The sequence below is a fragment of the Mixophyes fleayi genome, chromosome 4, assembly GCF_038048845.1.
Source record: "Mixophyes fleayi isolate aMixFle1 chromosome 4, aMixFle1.hap1, whole genome shotgun sequence".
NCBI classification, from domain to species: Eukaryota; Metazoa; Chordata; class Amphibia; order Anura; family Limnodynastidae; genus Mixophyes; species Mixophyes fleayi.
The window spans coordinates 169,219,620-169,239,929 of record NC_134405.1 but is presented as its reverse complement, the minus strand read 5'-3'; the positions used below and the strand labels follow the sequence as shown (position 1 = coordinate 169,239,929).

At 44.4% G+C, this 20,310-nt stretch overlaps 1 protein-coding gene across 3 annotated transcripts in view; it reads left to right on the top strand.

The window, feature by feature from the left end:
- Window positions 1-20,310, top strand: part of LRRK2 (leucine rich repeat kinase 2) — a 173,818-nt gene that overhangs the window by 106,027 nt on the left and 47,481 nt on the right. For all 3 annotated transcript variants that reach the window (XM_075208827.1, XM_075208826.1, XM_075208825.1), the window contains exons 32-39: window positions 2,871-3,089; window positions 9,167-9,368; window positions 9,704-9,792; window positions 10,194-10,381; window positions 12,165-12,319; window positions 13,329-13,475; window positions 14,323-14,514; window positions 19,618-19,764. In XM_075208827.1, the coding sequence (XP_075064928.1) occupies window positions 2,871-3,089; window positions 9,167-9,368; window positions 9,704-9,792; window positions 10,194-10,381; window positions 12,165-12,319; window positions 13,329-13,475; window positions 14,323-14,514; window positions 19,618-19,764 (1,339 nt within the window). The remainder of the gene's footprint in view (window positions 1-2,870; window positions 3,090-9,166; window positions 9,369-9,703; window positions 9,793-10,193; window positions 10,382-12,164; window positions 12,320-13,328; window positions 13,476-14,322; window positions 14,515-19,617; window positions 19,765-20,310) is intronic.

Below are 20,310 nucleotides of genomic sequence, written 5' to 3'. Positions count from 1 at the left end.
TCTCTCACACTGCCCCCTCTGTCACGCTGTCCCCCCTCCTCTGCTCTGTCACGCTGTCCCCCCTCCTCTGCTCTGTCACGCTGTCCCCCCTCCTCTGCTCTGTCACGCTGTCCCCCCTCCTCTGCTCTGTCACGCTGTCCCCCCTTCTCTGCTCTGTCACGCTGTCCCCCCTCCTCTGCTCTGTCACGCTGTCCCCCCTCCTCTGCCCTCTCTCACAATGTCCCCCTCCTCTGCCCTCTCACAATGTCCCCCTCCTCTGCCCTCTCACACGCTGTCCCCTCCTCTGCCCTCTCACACGCTGTGTCCCTTTCCTCTGCCCTCTCACACGCTGTCCCCCTCCACTGCCCCTCTCACACGCTGTCCCCCTCCACTGCCCCTCTCACGCTGTGTCCCCCTCCTCTGCCCCGCTGTGCCCCATCCTCTGCTCTCTGTCCCCCTCCTCTGCCCCTCTGTCCCCCTCCTCTGCCCCTCTGTCCCCCTCCTCTGCCCCTCTCTCCCCCTCCTCTGCCCCTCTGTCCCCCTCCTCTGCCCCTCTGTCCCCCTCCTCTGCCCCTCTGCCCCCCTCCTCTGTCCCCCTCCTCTGCCCCTCTGTCCCCCTCCTCTGCCCTGCTGTCACCCTCCTCTGCCCTGCTGTCACCCTCCTCTGCCCTGCTGTCACCATCCTCTGCTCTCTGTCCCCCTCCTCTGCCCCGCTGTCACCATCCTCTGTCCCCCTCCTCTGCCCAGCTGTCACCATCCTCTGCTCTCCTCCTCTGCCCAGCTGTCACCATCCTCTGCTCTCCTCCTCTGCCCCGCTGTCACCATCCTCTGTCCTACTGTCACCATCCTCTGTCACCAACCTCTGTCCCACTGTCACCATCCTCTGCTAGCCTCCTCTGTCCCGATGTCACCATCCTCTGTCACCAACCTCTATCCCACTGTCACCATCCTCTGCTCTCCTCCTCTGTCCCGCTGTCACCATCCTCTGTCACCAACCTCTGTCCCACTGTCACCATCCTCTGCTCTCCTCCTCTGTCCCGCTGTCACCATCCTCTGTCACCAACCTCTGTCCCACTGTCACCATCCTCTGCTCTCCTCCTCTGTCCCGCTGTCACCATCCTCTGCTCTCCTCCTCTGTCCCGCTGTCACCATCCTCTGCTCTCCTCCTCTGTCCCGCTGTCACCATCCTCTGCTCTCCTCCTCTGCCCAGCTGTCACCATCCTCTGCTCTCCTCCTCTGCCCAGCTGTCACCATCCTCTGCTCTCCTCCTCTGCCCAGCTGTCACCATCCTCTGCTCTCCTCCTCTGCCCAGCTGTCACCATCCTCTGCTCTCCTCCTCTGCCCAGCTGTCACCATCCTCTGCTCTCCTCCTCTGCCCCGCTGTCACCATCCTCTGCTCTCCTCCTCTGTCCCGCTGTCACCATCCTCTGTCCCCCTCTCACATCCTCTGTCCCCCTCCTCTGTCCCGCTGTCACCATCCTCTGTCCCCCTCCTCTGTCCCGCTGTCACCATCCTCTGTCCCCCTCCTCTGCCACGATCCCTCTCACTCTGCCCGGCGCAAGGCGCCAGCCATAAAAAAAAAAAAAACACGAAACTTACCAATCCGTCGGGCGCCGGGACCCAGCAGCCTCCTCTCTCCTGCAGCTTGTTACTGACGTCGATATTCAGTGACAGCTGCAGGAGAGAGGAGGCTGCTGGGTCCCGGCGCCCGACGGATTGGTAAGTTTCTGTGTTTTGATTTTTTTATGTCTGGCCCGCGGCACCCCAGTGACAGCGCCGCGGCACCCCTGGGAGCCGCGGCGCACAGTTTGGGAACCGCCGGCCTAGTTTGTATAAACAGGAATATCTTATTTCTTCATTTAGATGTTCAGGTTCGTGCAGGACAGGTTTGCCTGCTGGTTTGCGTCTTTGTTCACCTTCTGGTCAAGTTTCGAAGCGCCTTTAGTTTTAACTTGGTGTTGACTGCTTACAGCATTCCCTTTTAGAACTTTACACAGGGTGGATTTGAAGTTTCTGACTTGGTAAACAGGTTTTCTCTCAGTCATCTCTTTGGTTAGAAGAGTTTCCAAGCTTGCAGCTATATTTTGCAAGTCTCTTCTTTTTCTTGTTTATGAGGTAAAGGCTGTGCTTTAACTTAAGCCTTCCTTTCTCTTTAAGGTTGTGTCAAAGGTCTGTTTCTCACAATCTTTGGGCTCATTCCGAAACTGGGTTGGCTTTCTAAGCGCCATGGCAAGATGTTTTTGATTCAACAACTGTGTTGCGCTGACACAGGTGTTGCTTTTCTCATGTTTACTCGGATTTGCATCTGCAGAGGCCAGTATTGGCAGAGAGGTGCTTAGCGCTGCTGTTCTTAGTGTCCCCATCTGTAACTGCAGCTTTGGGATATCCCCAATGTCCCCCTTTTCCCCCAATTGGATGTGGGAGAAAATAGGATTTTTATAGTTACGTAAAATCTGTTTCTCCTAGTTCATTGGGGGACACCGGACGCCCACCCTTGATGCTGTCGTTTCTCATTCTCTCTATCGTCTCCTTTCCTGGGGGCTTGGTTAAATATAAACTGAGGCATATCCGGGAGGTGGGCTATAGAGGGGGAGGAGCTATGGTTAGCAGAACACTTTATTAAAGTGCCACACGCCTATCTCGCCTACACTATACCCCAATGGACCAGGAGAAACCGATATTACGAAAGTATAAAAATCCTATTTTTACAACAAAATTTGTGTTTTGGGGCCTGTCATTTACTTATCACTTTTATACCTTATTTGCAATAAACATACCCTTCCTTCCTCAAACTATAACAATAGAAAGAAGTTGCATGTATCTAGGATCAATAACAAACCTGTATTATACATAAATATATGTTGTTGAACAGACTTTTTAATTTCTTGCAGGCTCGAGCCTCCTCTTCTCCTGTTATTCTTATTGGCACACACCTAGATGTATCTGATGAGCAACAGCGGAAAGCTTGCCTAAACAAAATAAAACTTGAGTTGTATAATCAGCGTGAACTTCCCTGTGTTCAGGATCATCACTTTGTGGATGCAACTCAAGAATCTGATGCTTTGGCAAGACTTAGAAAATCTGTCATAAAAGAGTGTTTGAACTTCAAGGTAATCCTTTCTCGCACGTAGGTACTGTAACTGTCTGACTTAATTTGTCATTTTTTTTCCCTTTAACAAGCACAGTGATGTGTTACCTACTTACTGCATTGTTGATTTGTGCTACATTAGAAAGTTTCAGTGCAGTGAACCATTAGATTTGGGACTTTTAATTGTAAATGAGCATGGTGGGACTCCACAGTGAAGTGGGACTGCAAAGCTAGGAGTCATTCAAGGGGAGAAGAAAGGATAATAAGAAAGAGAACTACACGGTACAAGAAATTGTGTGATAGAACACTACATTAGAAGACAAAGGTATTGAATAGTTAACATCATCGTTAATGTTTCTGACAAACTCCCTGTAATTTTCTGCATTATCCTTTTATATAGTCTGAGTGTACAGCAGAAAAAGGAGATTTTGGTACTTACGTCAAATCTTTCTCTGAATCCATCTGGGGGACACTACTACCATGGGGTTGTATGAGGGGCACTCGGAGTTGGCACTTAAATAGTTAATTAACTGCTGCTGACTCCTCTCCTCTGCAACCCCTGCTAGCCTCAGTATAATACAATAACTCCAAGGAAGAAACCAAACCAACAACATCCAGCAGAAGAGTAAAAGGGAGGGAATGCAATGTCCACCAGATGGATTCATAGGAAGAAATTTGACGTAAGTACCAAAATCTTCTTTTCTCAGTCATCCAATCTGGGGGACACTGCTACTATGGGGACCTTCCAGAGTAGCCCCTAAGGAAGGGTTTGCTCGGGAACCCCTGTGCGCAAAACACTGCGGCCAAAGGTAGTATCCGAAGCAGCAAAAACATTAAACTGGTAAAATTTGATAAACATGTGAACAGAGGACCAGGTAGCAGCCCTGCACAGCTGGTCAGCTGAGGCACCATGGCAAGCAGCCCAGGATGCCCCCACTGAACGCTGTGAGCCTCTCTGGCACTGGCCTGTTAGAACTCACATAAGCCTGCCGAATCGTAGATGTAATCCAACAGGCAATGGATTGCTTAGTAGCCGGCCAACCCCTCTTATGGGAGTCATACAAAACAAAGAGAGAGTCCGTCTTATGGTAACTAGAGGACCTATCCACATAAGTGTGTAAAGCCTGCACCACATCCAATGATGAACCCTCGCGGAAAGCAGGAACCACTGTATCCTGGTTCACCTGGAAACCAGACACAACCTTAGAAAGAAAGGAAGGCACTGTCCTCAAGACTGGCCTGTCTTCATGAAAAATGAGGTATGGAGCGCTGCACGAAAGGCCCCAATTTCTGACACCGTGCATGCGAAAGCGATGGCGAACAAGAAAACTACCTTCCAGGTCAAAAATCTGAGTTTAGTCGAACGCAAAGGTTTGAAAGAAGGCTTCTGGAGAATACCCAGGACCAAATTGAGATCCCAGGGCGATATCGGCGGAACGTAAGAAGGCTGAATGTGCAACACTCCCTGGAAGAAGGTTTGAACTTCAGGAAGAATAGCCAGACGGCATTGGAAAAACAGACAACACCGAGACTTGAACCCTAAGGGAACTGATATGAAGCCCAAAATCCAAACCATCTTGGAGAAACTCCAATAAACGAGACAAACGAAAAAAAGTCGACTGACAATAATGAGCCTCACACCATTTAACATAAGCCAGCCACGTCCTGGTAAATGTGTGCCGAAGACTGCTTCCTGGCCTTCATCAAGGTCTGCACGACACCTGAAGAGAACCACTTGCCCTGCTAAATGTCGGCCTCAAAAGCCATGCCATTAAAGCCAACCGAACAAACTGAGGATGATGAAAGGGTCCCTGTTACAGTAAATCGGGCCTGAGCGGAAGAGGCCAACCCGGACAGTCTGCGAGCAGAAGAATGTTGACATACCAAACCCTCCAGTACCAGTTTGGCGCACCTAGAATAACCAGAAGGCCCCCAAGAGCCACCCGACGAAGTACTCACTGAATCATGGGAATGGGAGGAAATAAATACCCCAGTTGGAAGTCCCAATGCATGGTCATTACATCCACTGCCACTGCAAAAGGGTCCCTGGACATTACGCAAAGCCTTGGTACACAGCAATTGTGACGAGAGGCCATCAAGTCTGTTGGGGAGGCCTCATCTGTCGACTAGATCCTGAAAAACCTGAGCATGTAAGGACCTGGGAGGATTGCTTGCCTGTTCAAGTAATTGGTATCCCACCCCCCTAATGAACACCGCGGATATGGCTGGAACAAACGTTTCCACCCAAAATAAGATCTCGATTGCCACTGCCATGGTGCTTGCGCTTATTGTCCCGGATTTGCAGTTTACGTAGGTCACTGCTATGGCATTGTCCGATTGACTTCGGGTCAGCATTCCTCTGAGAAGAGACTGCAGCCCCTGAAGAGCCAGGAGGATTTCCTTTAATTCGAGAACATTTATTGGCTGCCAAGCCTCCCTGCTTGACCACAGACCCTGTAGGTGAAAATGGAGGACCACTGCCCCCCACCCCCTCAAACTGGCGTCCGTGGTCACCAAGATCCATGACCATGGAATGAACGACTGACTCATCACTAAATTTCAAGATGAAAGTTAGATCCTGACCATTGGCATAAGAGGTCCCACTGAAAAACCTGTGAACGAAACCGGCAGTAAGGAAGGGTCTCGAAAGAGGCGACTATCTGACCCAAGAGCTTCATTCCCATCAACATGGAGGGCAGAGGAGACCAGAGAAGGTTCTGCAGCGATGTCCTGATTGCAGAAACCTTGTTTTCCGTAAGAAAAACTTTCTGTAGACTGGTGTCCATGAGAAGACCTAAAAACACCATCCTCTGGGATGTAACCAACTGGGACTTCGGGTAATTTATCACCCACCCGTGTTGTTCCAGAATCCGAAGGTTCAGCAAAAGATGCTAATTCAGGACGCTCCTTGTGGGAGCCTTGATAAGGAGATCGTCCAAATAAGGAATTATGTTCACACCCATGGCCCGCAGGTGGGCAGCCATGACAGACCTTTGTGAACACACGGGGCACTGTTGACAGACCAAAAGGAAGCGCTCTGAATTGAATATGGTCCTTCCCTATCGTGAATCGAAGGAGAGTCTGATGTCCCTCCCAGATTGGAACATGGAGATAAGCATCTTTGATGTCTATCGATGACCGATTCCATCGTGAACTTGTTCACTCGCAAATGCTGACTGAGTCCCTTGAGGTTTAGGATCAGCCTAATGCCGAAACAACTCATCCTGCTTTGGGACCACGAATAGATTTGAAAAAAATCCCCGACCCTTTTGGGAATCTGGCACTCAGCAAACGACTCGTGCTGAAAGAAGAGAATCGAGTCAAGACCCTTCGCTTCAGAGGGTCGCGAAGAGGAGGAGTTGAGAAGAACCGTTTGGGAGATGGACCGAAAAGGTCTGTTGCGAATCCTCTGGAAATGATCCCCATAATCCAGCTGTCTTGTGAAAGCACTGCCCACTGGTCTCTGAAGAGTTGCAGATGGCCCCCACCCCCGCATCCGCGAGGAGAGGGATGTTCCCGTCATGCTCGGGCCTTGTCCGGGGTCTTGTAAGAGGAGTGCCTCCTGAAAAAGGAGCCCCTTCCCCTGTGAAAATGTCCTCCGGATGAAAAAGGACCACCTCTCGCTGACGCCTGACCCCTGCCAGAGGTGTGGCCCCAAAAGGACTGCTGAAAGGAACTAAAGTTAGGGGGTCTGGCCCTAGGAGCATTCACCGGCAAAAAATTACTCTTCCCATCAGTGGACTGGGAAATCATAGTGTCCAATTCTGGACCAATTAAGACCGACCCAGAGTAAGGTAAGGCCTCCAGCAGCGTCTCTAATTCTGCATCCCAAGATCGCAGCCAAAGCGCCCTTCTAGCCACCACAGTCGTGGCCGAAATAGAAGAAGCCACCGTAGCCGCATTCTGGGCTGCTTCATAAAGATAGCCCGAGTGTTCCTTTAAATAGAGAGCTAAAGAAAGGAGATTAGAACCCTGTAACCTGCTGCCAATTGGTCAGCCCAGGTTTCCATGGCTCTGGCTACACACGCAGATGAGAACATGGGCCAGAACGAAGCACCCACTGCCGAAAACATGTTTTTAAGGAAACTCTGTCTTCCTATCTGTGGGTTCCTGTAAGACCGCCGAGCTAGGCACCTGCAAAGTGGTATGACGGGCTAACCTAGCTACCGGCGTATCCACCTTTTGGAATCTGTTCCCAGTGCGGTCCTGCAATGAATAAAGGTGAAGGAACTTGCGAGGAATGGAAAATCTCTGGTCCGGAGCTTACCATGTAGACTCCGCAATCTCAGACCATTCTGAAGAGGAAGGAAAACACACAGTCTTTGGCTTCTTTCATTTAAAAAGACCCTGAACTGAACTGCTCTCCTCCTCTGAATCCACAAAGTCCAAAGCCTGGCATACCGCTAACATCTGGTCCTGCACCCCCTGGGTTTTGGCATTGTCCTCCCAGGCATCCCACTAGGTGGAGTCAGAATCCTCGACTAGCTGGAAAAGACTCCCCCGTGTTAACCGCAGAAGCTGTGTTAGTAACCCCTTCTGATAAATGAAATGAAACAGAACCCGCGGTGGAGAGTACACACTGCACACAGAGCGCATACCGGTCCGTCTGTCCCATCGGACAGACTGATCGACAGACACTGGCAGATTTACCCTTATCTGACATGACAATTATCAAAAAAAAGGAATACACCAAAAATTAGCAGCAAGCACACCACACACACACACACAAAGGGTGAGCAGAAAGAGGAACGGGCTTTTGCTAGGATCTCAACCTGAAAAATCCACGTCCTGCAATAAATTAAGTTTCACTATAAATTAACGTTACACTTTTTTTTTTTTTTTAATATATTATTTTATAAAATTAAACTTAACTCCCCTGATGGGGACAATACACTAAACAAGTAAATTCCGTGTGATATAAAGATAACCAACTAAACAATACTTAGCTTGGTCCCAGGGTAAGGATGGAAGGAGTCAGCGACAGCAACTTGAGGTACATCCTCTGCAATCGCGGGAAACTTTTGGGCTCCTGGGATATACCAACAGGCTGGGGGGAAGCCTCCACTGACCTCTCCTTCCAGATTCTCACCGACGGCTGACTGCAGCGTGGCACACATCTTCCGTGTCCTCCGCAAGCGGTCTGGCATCAAATAGAAACGTGCTCAGCGTTTCTGCAGTCTGACCTAGTCAGACACTATCGTGGACTGGTCCGAAGACCGGAGATCCAAGTTCCCCCTCTGCCTTAGCGGGGAACATGGTATCTCCCAACATGTCCCGTTTCCTCTTGATAGTGCGCTCGCTGCCTGTCAGCAGCGACGGTCCTGGAGTAGCGCCAGTGACAGTGCCGCATCGAGCGACTGCTGTCACCCTAATAACAAATCCCAAGCTTGTCTCTATGGGCAGTTCAAGACAAAAATGTTTTTTTTATGCGTCAGTCCGGATCGCTGATCTAACAGATGACAGGTAGCCCGCAGCACCTGTATTTGTCTACACTCACCATATAAACTAAAAACAAAAGAAAAGAACTAAATTATCTAACGGCACAAAAATAACAGCCCAACTCCTTGGGCACTTAAATTAAACTGGGGCTATGAGGGCTTGCAGAGGGGAGGAGTCAGCAGCAGTTGGTTAACTATTTAAGTGCCAACTCTGAGTGCCTTTCATACAACCCCATGGTAGCAGTGTCCCCCATATTGGATGACTGAGAATTTTTTTTCCCGGTGGAACAATGACTGTGGCTTTAGTTCTGATGCCTTTAACATTCATATATGCATGTTGATGTTGCGTGTAGATCTGTCAATCTATGGTCCTAAAGCAAAATTACTGTAAACATGTTATTGTCGTGATTTTGCTGTATCTACTGATAACTGTTTTCTTTCATAAAGTCAAATGTGATTAAAAATAACACATTCAGATAATACATATGTTTTCTTTTTGTATTATTACTGCTTCTTGTGATGTGTTACCAAAAAAAATACAAATGAAGTTTGACTAAATGAAAAATATCAGTTTCTGAATCATTAATCAAAAGTTTACATCCACTATCAAATCTTGAAGAGTATACTTAATCCATAAATTTCTTCTCTGTTTATTGTTCAGATCAGAGACCAACCAGTTCTCGGGCAACTGATTCCAGACAGTTACCTGGAGCTTTCAAAGAAAATACTGATTGAGCGGAAGAATGCTCCAGTGGAATTTCCAGTCATCAGCCACAAGAGGATGCTAGAAATTGTAACAGAAAACCAGCTGCATTTGGATGAACATGAACTTCCATATGCAGTCCATTTTCTAAATGAATCTGGTAATTTTATTAAAGTATAATTTGTTCAGTGTCTTGCTGAAATGTGGAACTGACAGTGTTGGCAATGTGGAACATGCATGGTGTTAGAGTGATTAACCTTATCTTAGTCGAGTAACGGGTTACATAGAGCAATAGTTCTATTACTAAAGGACACTCATAAACTTCTTCCTTAACTAAGCCCAGAGTGCAGATTATCCAATATGAAAAGGCATTTTGTAACATTCCCAATTTGGAGTAGTGTTTCCGGTCTAAAGCTATCCATATTTAACATTGCTTTCAACAGCAAGTATTTGGTTCTCCTTTTTGACTGTGTTCTTAATTTTATATTTTGATAGGGGTACTATTGCACTTTGAGGACCCTGCTCTTCAACTTCAAGACCTTTATTTTGTTGATCCTCAGTGGCTCTGTAAAATTATGGCACAGGTTGTATATTTGTTTTATTATTTACTTTAATGTTATAGCTCACATTGTTACCAAAAGATGTTTTTATAAATCCAAAATGTTCAAAATACAGTTGAAAGGTATCTTTCATATGTTGATGCAGTTAGAACAGCTTTTATTCTATATCAGAAAACCGTAAATTGACAGTTATGACTGTAAAGTTGTAGTAGTATAGGTTGAATGTGTTGTGTTTTTTGGCCACCACAGTCTGTTTGCAACATTTTCCATGACTGATAGAACATGGTGCCGCACATGCGTCTGCTTTTTCATTTGTGTGTTTTGGTGTGTTTATGTAAATTAATGGGCCACTAATTACACCATACTTTTCTTAGTACAGTTATGTGATACCACAATTAATCCTCCTCCTTTTTTTTTTTTTTTAGATTTTGACCGTAAAAGTTGATGGGTGTCATAGATATCCTAAAGGGATTATCCGTTGTGCAGATGTGCAGAAGTTTCTTTTCAAGAAAAGAAAGTTTCCTGAAAACTATGTCTCACAGTATTTTAAACTTTTGGAAAAGTTCCAGATAGCTTTACCCCTTGGTGAAGAGCAGCTTCTCATTCCAAGCAGGTATCCGCACAACACACAATAATTATGATATTAACTACTATGTGCAATGGCCTGAGCATGTGCTCATAGTGAGGGAAGTTGGCCCCACACATTATGATCCGGATGTGGATGAAGTATATCATGTCCAATTTGATCGTTTTTAAGTGAATAACCAAATCTAGCAGTGAGAGCAAACTCCTAGATCCAATGTGATCCTGTTGGCATGGTTGTCTAATTACTGCACACACACAATTGGTGATATCACTGTCTGACTGCATTTTTAGGCAGGAATGATTGAAATCCTAGTGTGCAAGCCCACACATGCAGCAGTTTTTGAATGAATTTGCTCTAAACCACCTTGTCCAATGTAATATCAGTGAGTAAAACTCATTCCCACTAATTAGCAAGATGGCAATTGGACCAGTGTCTTGAACCCAGTGCGTTTCTCAGATACTCGCCCTACTTGCACATGTAACTTCAGAAAGTAGAAAAATTTGGATTGTTTTTCACACTTTGATGCACTCGAATGAGTTTTGGAGTTGTCCGACAGCCTGTAGTCAAAATCCTTCTGTATCCGCCAGCAGGAGACTTATCAGTTTCAGATGCACCTATGGGGTGAGTTTCTAACTAATGGTCAGGGCACCGGACCCTGCTTTGTTACCATTTGGGTCTGGGGTTTCTACCATAGGATTTTCCTAAAAACATCTGTGCCACACATAGAGAATCTATTTCCAAAAAGTAAATTTGACAACTATGAGAAGATAGGCTTCCTCTGCCACCCAGTCACGGGCAGGTTTTTCCTGATTCTTCTTGGAGTTCCTCTAGAGTCAATTACTTTAACAAGAGAGTAGTCACTGCCACCACTAGGGTTCTTCACCGACACCTGAAAGCACTTACTTCTAGTGGTATGTGTTGCTGTTGCAGCACTTTTTTGTGGTAACTTGTTTCTCCTCATTTCTTACAGTATATCAGGGCTGCACCTTGGAGTCACTAAATCTGCGCTGATTTAAAGATAAATCTGAGATTTATCTTTAAATCACATGTCCAAAATACTTTCAGGACTTGGGCCCCCAAGGTCTGGTGTACCCTCAAGCCAAATATGGCTTCAGAAGGATAAAACCCAAACCTCAGGGAAGCTGTTCTGCTGCTGCCACAGCTAGAGCTCTCTGAGCTCGGATGTGGTACTTTGCTCCGTTTTACCTCCAAAGAAAAGCATCAGTAGGATTAATTACAACCTGCCATCTCTACTGGAAAGGAGTCCAGCACTGCTGTTTTCCAGCCTCCACATGGGAAACTGGGTTGCAGCAGCCCAAAAGATTGCAGACCCCCTTCTTTAACAATAGCTCCTGTAGGGTTCATGGGAATCCTGCATGTATCCACTGTGGGTGCTTCCAACACTGCCTTTTCCTACTCCAAATCCTGCTATATCTACACTGCATCACCAGGATGGTTGGTGGGCCCACTAGAACCCCACGGCTTTGGTCCCACTAAACTGGAAACGTAGTGGTATCATAACTCCGTCAGATGCTCTCATTTCTGTGTGTTAAAAAATACATTTCAACATTTTACATTTGTACAAGGCTCCACACATCTACACAATATTTCTTGATATAATTCTTAAGGTGGCGTAGCACTGGATATTAAATTACAGCATGTCCTACAGCAATTGTGGAGTGTGGTTGAAGCAGGGACCCATCCACGAATCATACAATAACTGAGATCTGTTTGTGTCTGGAAAAAGTTTGTTTTATTTTACAGTTGTTGAAAATCAACTCTTACAAATAATTTTTATGTGTTTTTGTAGCTTATCAGACCATCGACCAGTGATAGAACTACCACATTGTGAAAATTCAGAGGTCATCATACGATTGTATGAAATGTCATATTTTCCCATGGGTTTCTGGTCCAGGCTTATCAACAGACTTCTGGAAGTGTCGCCATACATGTTGAGTGGCAGAGGTCGGTAATCCACTTTTATCTGTCTAGATAACCTCTACTTTGAAAAGGCATTTGTATCCCTCAACTCAGACTTGCCCATACTTGATTTTTAGTGTTGCACATAATGGAAATCTGAAAGCTTGCTTATACAGATGGATGTACAGGCACCTCAGCACTCATACACATACGGAGTGTACAAAATGCCAGCAAAGGAATTGCTGACACTTAAATAAATGCTGACACCTCCATAATGTCTACATGCTGAAAATGTAGACATTGTGAATGTTGATAGTAGAAATGTTTACAGTCACAATGTAAACATTAAAGAAGCAGTGCCAGTGGACCCGCTGGCACCAAAAAAATTAGAAAACAGTAATAAATTTTAAAACTATCCTCCCACCCAAAACACCTGAAAACTTGTGCGGGCAGCCGGCGGTCCCGAAAGCCAATGGCGCACAGAGTTAAAAAGAAAAAAAACACCCCTGCTATAGTTGACAATCCCGACTGGCTTGCCTAGTGCTGGTTGGAGTAAAAATGGGGGTACCTCATGCTCTTCCCCCACGATTTTGTGCCAGGCAGAACAAGGGTTAATATTTTTGGGAGGGGGGACCCCACAGTGGATTTAATTTTAGCCCTTTGTCTGCTGGTGGTTTGTGGGTCTGCTGGCTTCCAGCACAAGATTTTAGGTGTTTTGGGGAGGAGGGGGTAGTTTTAATATCTTCTTCTTCCTTCTTCCTTCTTATTTTGTTAAGGCATTTTGTGCCAGCTGGTCCACTGGCACTGCTTGTTTAATGTTGACATTGTGACTGTTAACATTTCTACTGTCGACATTCACAATGTCTACATTTTCAGCATGTAGAAATAGAGGTGTCGGAATGTATCCTGTTAACATTTTCATGTTGAAAATTTTTTTTTTTTTTTCCAAGTGTGTAATGAAAGAACTCGCCGTGATTAAAACACTTTCCAGTGCATTCTTTTTTAAATATGATTTACAGCTGCCCATTTTCACTTTCTTCGTGTGTCAAAACAGAACGAGCGCAGCGTCCCAACAGGATGTACTGGAGACAGGGTATCTACCTAAATTGGTCTCCAGAAGCTTACTGTTTAGTGGAGTCAACCAGTCTACACAGTAATCCAAACAGCTTCTTGAAAATCACTGTTCCATCCGGCAGGAAAGGTAAATAGTGGCCTGGTAACCATCATTGCAATTAGAATGGCTTAAAATTGTCCTGTTGATGTATGCACTTTTCACTTTGTTGTCTTAATCCTCAATGTACATTAATAGACAGAGAAAAATAGTGTCATCCAGTGATTAAAGGAAAAAACACAAAACCAATTCATGTAACGACCTATGGAAATTATGTGCAGTGTTATAATTTAAGATATTATTAATTAGTAGGTTTGTCTTTCTTACAGTCTGTGACTATTTAGTAAACTGCATAGATTCCTGATTTGGCTCACTGTTATACAGAAAAGTAAAATTTCAGAATAACACATGTACAGATACTAAAATAGCTTTGCAACTTAAGTCATGTTGAGATCTATTAAAACTGGCAAGGGAAAAAATGTAGATTATAATATTTTTGGAGAAAATGTATAATAAAAAAAATAAATGCTTTTATCAAAAATAAACATTCACCCACATAATACTACGTTGACAATTTTTGGAGAGACAAATTTTTCCCGGTTAGTTGCATTAAAGGAACATGACAATTTTCAATAGGCACTCCAAAATTGTCAATATATTGTTACATAGATATGTAGAGATATAGATATATCGCTATCTCATTGGTGATTGAACTGGGCTGATATATGGTATGCCATACTTCCACTTCTGTTTCCTTTACTGTTAAACTACATTCACTTACCCTTTCCATGTCACCACTTCAAAATTTCTATACTGCCACTTCTAAATTTTTACTTCAACCATATAATATTTCATTTTTATTGTTAATGCCTTTGAAATGTATGTTACTGGGAGAATGGACATTCATTAGAATGTTTTTGGGTTTTTTTCTTTTTAGGTTGCATTCTGTTGGGTCAGGTTGTGGATCATATTGATTCTCTAATGGAGGAATGGTTTCCTGGTTTGTTGGAAACTGATATTTCTGGTGAAGGTGAAACATTGTTGAAAAAGTGGGTGTTATACAGCTTCAATGACAACCAAGAGCACAAAAAAATATTACTCTCGGATCTGCTAGTGAAAGCTGAAGAAGGTAAACCTTCACTAATATGTTAGTAGTGTGAAAATGTTTTTTTTGCTATGAGGTGCACTTGTAATTAGTTTTGCTGAAATCATTAGAAAATGCATTATAGTATACACCGATCAGCCACAACATTAAAACCACTGACAAGTGAAGTAAGTAGCATTGATTATCTTGTACACACAAATGGGTACGTACACTGGCGCTACCGTCTTAGACTCACAGGGAACCTCTGAAAAGAGGACTGTATCACCTCAATCCTCTCGTCATGCGAGGTACATAATACAAGAAAAAACAAAGAAGAAACAAAGAAAAAACATGGCATAATAACGTAGGACACTTGATAAAGTCCACCACCACTATGGGGTATAAGGTGATCCTCAAAAATAGCTGATGTCAATGAAAACTTCCAGTAAGCACCCGTGGTATATTCTTCAATTCTCTCCCCCTTAGGGTATATGCTTACATAACAGAAGATCAATATGCGCCTGTAGGGTTGTGCTCTGCTCCCTTAACAGTGTTGCAGTGTATGTTTTCTTTCACTCAACTCCAACATGTAGATATAAAGAGAAGAGAAAGCAAAGCAACCACAATAGTGCATTATCACAAAGCACATTTATTTTCCATAAAAACAATCTGAATGATTAGAGTCAATAGTGTGGACCCGTACCAAGTGTAAAGCATAAAAGTGCATGCGTATAAATATTCACTGCTGCAGCTCAGTTCCAATATAAACAGCACTGTCACCTGTACACACGATAACCGGGTCACCAGCCGCCAACGCGTTTCAACCCACAGTCCAGGGTCTTTTTCAAGGCATGACTCTTACAATCCAAGTCCCAGTTTAAATACTCTTAATTCCCCGCTGATCACGCAGAGGCGCTGACGGAGTGTTCACAGCGTGACTCACTCAATGACCACGCCCCCCTTCCAAGACGAGGTCTGGTTGAGAATAACTTTATGCATCCCAGACATCTGAACATCACACTGTTCATACGGAGATCACATCGTCTTGTGTCCTACGTTATTATGCCATGTTTTTTCTTTGTTTCTTCTTTGTTTTTTCTTGTGTTATGTACCTCGCATGACGAGAGGATTGAGGTGATACAGTCCTCTTTTCAGAGGTTCCCTGTGAGTCTAAGACGGTAGCGCCAGTGTACGTACCCATTTGTGTGTACTGTGTATTTATTTTTGAGGTTTTGGTGGAAGCTCTGGGGTGGGTACACGGCTGCACACCTTAGTGAAGCGCCCTTAAGGTCTGTTCTATTATACTTAGCATTGATTATCTCATTACAATGGCACCTGTCAAGGGGTGGGATATTCAGAGGGAAGTTTATTCTCTTCTAGCAGAGGAATCTGCAAGATAAGAAGGCATTCCAGTAGTGGACCCACCCATTGCACGGTTGACTACAACCACTACTATCCAGGTACAAGGTTGAGTCTTGCTGTTGTCTTCATCTCCGGCTCGTCACTGCAGGCTCCAGCAGCACCTGCTTCTTCTTGCTGTCAGTGCTGGCACGGCGCACCCTGCACTGCTTAGTGTGGTCAGGTCACGTGAGATCACAGTCTCACGTGACCTCCTCACTAAGCAGTGCAGGGTGCGCCATGCCCACAGCCCTTAAAACCCTGCGGTTAATCCAGCCCTGCCCAGACCAAAGCAAAACATCCTACGTTTCTGTCCTTGAGCCCCCTGCAAGAGGTCAGACCGTTCCCACCAGGGTAGGGTAGCCTTGTGGCCGTGGGTCTAACAGACATAGGCAGACAGTGTCACTCTCCGCATGACGTATCTGCAGGCCATGGAAATGTGGTGGGAGCAGTCTCGTATGGTTTCAGGAAAAATGGTTGGAATCATCCCCCGATTCTTTGGTTCAGGGGATATTCACTCGAGGATATGTCATTGACCTGCTCCACTTATCACACCACCATTTTCTTCACCGCAGAGCCTCCAGCCTGCAGTCTACGGTGCAGAGCACTCCGAGTGGCAATCCAGAATATGTTGGATTCTGGAGTAATTATTCCAGTCCCTCCACACTGGAAAGAGGTTTGTGGTTTTCAGCAAACCTTTTTTTAGTTCCAGAGCTGGATGAATGCTTCAGGCCCTTACTCAACTTAAAAGCCCTCAACAAACAGGTACGAGTCCAGGGTTTCAGTATGGAGTCTTTCAGGTCTGTCATCGCTGGCATGGAACCCAGAGAGTTCCTTGCTTCACTAGACATAAAGGATGCTTGCCTCCATGTTCCCCTTTGGCAGGGACATCAGTGCTTTGTAGTGAGATATGTCCAATACCAGTTCAGGGCGTTACTCTTAGGCCTGGCTACCACACCACAGTTCTTAATCAAAGTGATGGCGAACCTTCTCTACTTGCAGGGAGTCACGGTGGTTCCTTAGCTGGATGGCCTACTGTTGAAAGCACTATCCTGCCGAGGCTTGGTTCGCCAGATTCAAATTGCAATGTTCTTCCTGCAAGCGCACAGTTAGATGATCAACCTGTCGAAATGTTCCTTGACGCCAGCTCAGAGATAAAGTCTGCTTGATCCAGTCCAAGACCATGACCTCCTGTCAAGACAGGAAACATCCAGTATAATATTGTGAGCGGAAAGCCACGTTCTAGTAATCTCGGGCGTGTTCACCCCAGGGGTGGAAAACTGGGAGGTCGACTCTCTGCCGCAACAAGGTCCATCCAGGCGAATGGTACCTTCACGGAGAGGTATTCTATCTTCTAATTCAGCGTTGGGGTCAGCCAGACATAAAGTTTATGGCGTCCCATCTTAACTTCAAGTTTCCTCTCTCCTGCGCAAAATCCTGCTGCAGCATTCGTGGATGCCATGGTGATTTTGTGGCAGTTTCACCTGGTCTACCTCTTTCCTCTGATCCCTATTCTTCCAAAGGTGCTTAAGAAGTTGAAGGAATGAGTCGCGGTCATTCTGGTGGCCTCAGATTGACCTCGCCGAGCATGGTACTCAGATCTTTTTGGGATGGCCATAGGTCATCAACTTGCCTCTCTGCCCAGACCTTCTCATACAAGGCCCTCTACAATGCCACTTGTTAGGTGGGCTGGCTTTGACGCGGTGTCTACTGAGACCATGATACTCCGAGCTTGTAGGTTTTCCCCCCTCTGGTAGAAACCATGATCAAGGCCGGGAAGCCTTCCTCTGCACCATTCCCACACCTCTCCCTCTCTCAACCTGTCCAGGTTGCTTGCCTTAATTCAAAAATAAAATGTTTTCCTTTTTCACTTACTGGGGTTCATGAATTAATATGATAGAATTAACAAAATAGCTTGATAGAAAGCTGCAGTAAGAGGGACAAACAAGACATTCAAAATGACAGCATAGAATGTTAAAATACCAGAGTAAAGAAACAGGCTGTGCAGGAATAGTGAAAAAATAATTAATTTAAAACCTAATGTGTTCTTGCACAAAATTATAAAAAATTTGCACCACTTAAATTTGCTTATTTAATCTTGACTTGGTCTTATACCTGATCCCAACTTTTGTTACATACATGTCTTGTGTGTCAGAATTCTGCTCCTTTTTAAATTTGGAAGTTGTAGTGATAAACTCCACCCCCTTTACCTCCAGCATTGGAAAATTTTGTAATGGCAAACACAAATGCGTAATATTCAGTTATGAATGTGTTGCATTTGGTATGTAAGTAACAATTTTTGCTCTATTTACCAACAGTTTAGTCCTACACCAGTTTTTATAAATACACTATATAATATCTTTACATTTTACATACGTTTCTACACTACCCTCAACCTTAATTCTTTGGGTAAAAACTGTCTCTCAACAAGCGAAATTGTGGTGGTCCAATACTTTGGACCATTGTCATGCAAGAGATACTCCAACTCTGCGATACTTGCCATTTGGCAGATACTTCTGCTTCTAGTCCATTCTCTTATCACTGAGAGCAGGGTATTGTGGCACCTGTGTGTTGACTGCAGCTGATTGGACATGAAATGTTATAAGATTTATTAAACATATTAATGTACTAGGTAGTGACCTCCACAGGATCAAATTCTAAAGAAACCTAGACCCAATTGTGGTACATCTCCATGGGACGTATCATTTGTGTAATTTACTAACTAATGTCACTTTAAAAGTGAAGTATTACTTCTGCCATTAAGGGTGCTTTATGTAAGTGCAAAACTGGGGTTCTGTAGTGCAAATGCCATTTTGTGTTGTCATATATTTGCACACGCCATTTATTTGGGGAAGCACATGGACTTGCAGACCAATTTTGTGGCATCTGTGGGTCATTTCCTAGTGCTAACTATACATCTAATTTTACGCCCATATAGAAAAACAATATTTCCTCTTGCAGGACAAGATTATTTTAAATATTCATGGGCTAGAGAAGGTCTGCTGAGTATGTTTCTCCCAGCAAAAGGATTTTTACCAGGCTCACACTTTCAAAGGGACATAATTTTTCACTTTCCTTTTAGGTGTTTAACTTTTATAGTAATAACATTCAAATCCACAAAAGTGACACATTCAGTTTTTAACATTTGTACCGGTTTTATTAAGTACATAAATGATGCTAAATTGAGCAATATATTAGTTTAGAACTACCAAAATGTGGTTGTATTGCTTGTTATGTGTGAGTCGGACATTAGGTCTGTTTGTGCAAAACTAAAAAGCTCTGTACACCTGAGAATTTTGCATTTCTTAACTTACCTACATTGCCTTATTTACCATGCAGGGCAATGTATGCATTTATACTACTATGGGGGCTGAGAGGGTACCTCCATGAAAGTTTGTTTGCTGGTGTCAAACTCCAAACCCCAAAAAACATACATGCTCAAGGGGGATAATTCAATTGTAAAAAAAATCTGCGCGAGGTGCCTCCAGAACGGCCGTAAGATACCTTGCACGGTTTTTTTTTGTTTTTGTTTTTTTTTTGCTGAAGTAGCGTTCATCAAAATTCGTTACTTTTTACCATAGTAACAATAATAATGCGCGGTCAGGATGTTCTGAGGAACATCACAGCCTATTGAATTTGCCCCTAGGAGTGCCAATGCTACATATTTATCAGTCACTGATAATGTGCAAGAAAAGGTGGTTAAATAAGCTTTTGTGTGTCTAAGTGCAATTTTCCATTTAATTTAAATAGGTGACTTGTTGGTGAATCCTGAAGATCCAAGGTCAACAATTCCTATCTCTCAAATTGCACCTGACCTTGTTCTGGCTGATCTACCTAGAAATATTATGTTAAGCACTGAAGAACTGGAGTTTGACCAAGCTCCTGAGTTTTTACTGGGTAAGTGTTTTCACTCCCTGTTTTTAATAAGTATTCACCCATATTTGATCTATTTTTGTCTTTTTTCCAATTACTAGCTAAAACATGCGCATACTGTAGGTTACAAATTGTGAAACCATATTTTAGAGGTTACCATACGGTTGGTTTGTAGATGCTGCCAGTAAACTGCACTTACAGCCAAGTGTTCATTATATAAAGGTAAAGGAGGGGGGCATGTCCCCTAAACACAAGTACACATTCAATAGGTATTTGAATGGACAATATATGTACATTTCCTCTGTGTTAAAAGCTTTATAGTCTCTTCTAAAATGACCTATTCACATATTTGCATGAAGTTCGCTATCTTTTGGGCAGGTTATGAATGTTAATTGTGAAAGTGCCACAAACAGGCAGGAGTATGCTCTATGTGCACTAGAGAACTTACCTGTGACATTTTCAAACCGTAGGAAGTATCTTAGCTTCTAGTATTGGTTCTGAACAATCCCCATGGAATGTTCAACCAACTGGACAGCCCAAACCAACACCTGATTTCAGTAATGTCTTGGG